This window comes from Trachemys scripta, chromosome 19 (genome assembly GCF_013100865.1).
Source record: "Trachemys scripta elegans isolate TJP31775 chromosome 19, CAS_Tse_1.0, whole genome shotgun sequence".
NCBI classification, from domain to species: Eukaryota; Metazoa; Chordata; order Testudines; family Emydidae; genus Trachemys; species Trachemys scripta.
The window spans coordinates 20,998,611-21,002,251 of NC_048316.1; the positions used below are offsets into that span (position 1 = coordinate 20,998,611).

General features: G+C 49.3%; 1 protein-coding gene across 1 annotated transcript in view; it reads left to right on the forward strand.

Moving 5' to 3' along the window:
• The first annotated feature begins 1,380 nt into the window (after window positions 1-1,380).
• The window catches only part of LOC117868081 (tyrosine-protein kinase STYK1-like), a 37,670-nt gene continuing 35,409 nt past the window's right edge, over window positions 1,381-3,641 (forward strand). Inside the window, exon 1 of the mRNA XM_034753677.1 lies at window positions 1,381-1,624. Within this exon, the coding sequence (XP_034609568.1) occupies window positions 1,573-1,624 (52 nt within the window). The 5' untranslated portion in view covers window positions 1,381-1,572. The remainder of the gene's footprint in view (window positions 1,625-3,641) is intronic.

Consider the following 3,641-nt stretch of genomic DNA (forward strand, 5'->3'; position numbering starts at 1 on the left):
CTGGCCACATTTCCCTTGGGGAAATGGAACCAGTGTGGGGGGTTGGTCAGCTTGCTGGGGGAGGGGCCATCTTGTTGTTCTGTGTTTGCACAGCACAAGTGCAATGGGTCCATGGCTGGGTGCCTGTGCACAACCACACACCAAAGAAATAATAATAGCTCTTGGTTCCAATGGGGTTATGGATGAAATTCAGGTCCTTCTCCCCCCCAAGAAATCCAGGTAACTGAGGATGTAGGCCAGTTCTGAAAGCAACATACCTAAGACTTTAGCAGTAGATCTCACCTCTTGGAGCCCAGCAGAAAATCCCAGGTGCACGAGGGAGACAGGTGTAGCTTGATGGGGAGTCCATGCAATGAGGCAGTGAGTTTGTCTGCTGGGTTATTGTTACATCACACAGCCAGAGAACTCAAGACGACAGGCAAAATGCCCCAGAAAGCTGGTGTCTGGCCATGTGGGAACTTATTTACACAAGTTGGTTTTTTTTCCAGGTTTACACCTAAAAAATAGAGTTACTGAGCCAAATTCATAGCTGGTGTAATTCTGTTAAGTCAGTCAAATTGTTCCAGGGATAAATCTGGCACCATAATTATAAGGCAGGGAGAACAGAGATTCTTAGAGATGAGACATGGAGCGCAGACAAGTCAAGAACCATGTGGTCTGTGTATTGCATGTATCACCGTAGTAACAGCTCCCATCGGGACCAGGCCAGGCCTGTTCTACACTGGCTCAGTAAATTCTGGAGACACAGAATCTGGGGGCAGAGGGACGAAGACAAGTGGGTTTGGGCAAGAGCTTCCCATCTCTGGAGAGCTGCATTCAATCCCTGCTCTACGCGAAGCTCAGTGGGTCTGATGGTCACTGGCTAGTCCAGGTCACATCCCCCCTTGAGTTTGGTTCCCAGGCAGCATGGCAATGAGCTAGCCCGGTGGCTAGTAGCATATTACCTGCCCTGCCTTTCCTCTGTGTGTCATGAGCTATGGCAAGAGAGTGGAGAGGCTACCTGAGCCCCAGGTGATCTCTGCAGGCAGGTGCAGAGATTACTTGGCAGGCCCCCAAGGCTGCCAGTGCATTGGGAGCTCTCCAGCGTTTCCTCCCTCTCTACAATTATTTCCTGCCTGCAGAGAAAGAGGAAAGAAACAACAAGAGGCTACAAAGTACTAAACTCGATGCTGCTCTCCTGGAAGCCAATGGAAGTTTCCCAGAGTTCAGTGGGGGCTGGATCAGGCCCTGCCCTAGACTAGAGACAACAAATAAAAGAGATAAATAGCACATGGAGTCCTTGAACTTGAGCCTGATACCCAAGCGCCACATCTGCAATCATAAAACCGCCTGCTCTTAAACCTTTGCCCAGCGCTTCACGTCGTAACCTGTCCACCAAGGCATCTGCCTGTGGGAGAGGGCTCCCAGGTTACCTGTGCAGCTGGAGAAGAGAAGGAGGTGGCCAGGCCTCGTAGCGTTACAGGGCACCCAGGTCCCCTCGCTGAGACATACGCCTTTCCTGCTCGGAGCCCTGGTGCTGGGGCAGGCTGAGCCACACTTGCTGGAGAGCTACGCTTGGAAGAAGACACTCCAATGGGAAGCCAGCACCGTCATTGCAACTTCTCCAGTGGAGAGTATCTCTGCAGTAAGTCCTGTTCACTTCCTCTTGTCTAGGCATCTTTGGGGTGTTCTCCGTGCATAGTCCTAGTCTGTCTAGGCCTATCACCAAGCAATGGCAGTCACTCCAGAGCGAAGACGGAAGCTAGCTTCCCATTAGAACCAGGTACCAGACTCCACTCCTAACTTCCCCAAAAAGAAACCAGATCCCCTGATGGCACATGCCACCTCTCTGCCCAGGAGAGAGTTTGTCTGGGAAGTTTGGGGAAAAAATATCAAAGTTTTGGTGTTTAAATCTTTACACCAAATCACAACAGGGAAACGTGACCTAATTTGTTTTTCTTTTAGCTCACCACATCTTCAAAATGACTTGGATCACAAACACCCGATTAGTAGTAATCTGATCCTCTGCTGCCTCAAGTCAGTGCTCCTTCCTACCAGGGCTGTACAGAGGAAAGGCAAAGAGCCAGGAACAGCGAATTTGGAGGGACCAATGGGGTGGGGGAGGGGAGAATACTGGGGAGCAAATGAAGGGGTGGTTTCAGAATGATCTCTAAAGGGGGGGATTGGCAGGGCATGGAGGTCAGTGAAGGGGCAAGAACAGAGCTGGCTGGAAAATAAACAAGAACATTTTCAAAAGTTGGGAGAGTTTTAATACCAAGGGTTTTATTGTTTTCTTCCTTTCCCCCTGAAAAAGAGGAAGGGAAGGAAAATAACCAAAAGGCCTGATCATTTTTCAGTTTTTAATAGAAACATTTCAAAATCAAAACAAAAAAGTCACAAAATTTTCATTATTGAGACCAGGCCAATTTGTGATGAAAAAAAAAAATACTGTTCCAAATGTGTTGGTACAAGGCCCAGTGGTGGGACAGAAAGGAGAGGGGGCATGGAAAGACAGGGGCTTTTATCCGGGTTTGAAAACCAGAAGTCTTTGAAACCATCGAGGGCTTAAAGAGCTTCCCTCCCTTCCATTTGCCACAGCCCACCCATAGAGTGGGTCACTAACGTTTGCAGGTGGAGAGTCCTTCTTTGGAGGGCTCATGATATCCGACAGTGCAGAGCTGGCTGGCTTTATCATCAGCTGGACAATGTCCATTACACAAACAAGGAAATTCCTAAACCAAGAACATGGTTACGAGAGGAGTTAATGCTGAAGGCATGTTTTATCCACAGCTCACACCCCACTTACGAGAATGTTACACATTTAAAAACAAAAATTAAGTGTGGCAATGAACAGTCACTCCCTGCCCCCACCTCACCCCACCTCCAGGCAGTCCAGCTCTCACCGTGACCACACCCCATTTATATACTTCACTCTCAACCTGAACTTTGCCCCCTTGCATTTGCAGAGCTAATATGCCAAGGTCAAAATAATGAGTTACTAGATTATAAAACCCCATTCCCTACTCAAAGGCTACGTCTGCAATACACTCTAACGCTAGCATAAACTGCAGCGCGACGCCCCACACACTGGCTTTAGTTGGTACACAATGGAGCTCAAATAGTTCAAAATACAAAGGTGCAAGCTCTGGGGCATCACACACGTCACACCAAGCGAAGCAACCATGCATTGCATTCCTACAGGCCCCCTGCGCATGCACACACACACACACACCCCTGAAATCCCTGACAAAGGCCCCATTGACTTCTCCCACAGAACCCAGGACTGCCAAGCACAGGCACGGAACCAGGAGAGTTTTTAAAATACCGGCACATCCAGGGTTGTGTTTGGTCTGCACTTCTGAGCCTTTTGGTTGCGCTCAGGTCACATTCTCAAGCTTTCCTCTGCAACCATGATGCCTGAATGAGCTGAGATTCTCCTGCAATCTCCTGCTTTCAGCAGCTGCGCTGGTAAGAAACACACCTAGGGTTACCATACGTCCTCTTTTTCCCGGACATGTCTGGCTTTTTGACAGTCAAACCCCAATCCGGGGGGAATTGCCAAAAAGCCGAACATGTCCGGGAAAATGGTGGCTCTGCTCCTCCCCGACTCTTCGGCTCTGTTTAAGAGCCGGGCTGCCCGAGCGCTACCAGCTTTGGGCAGC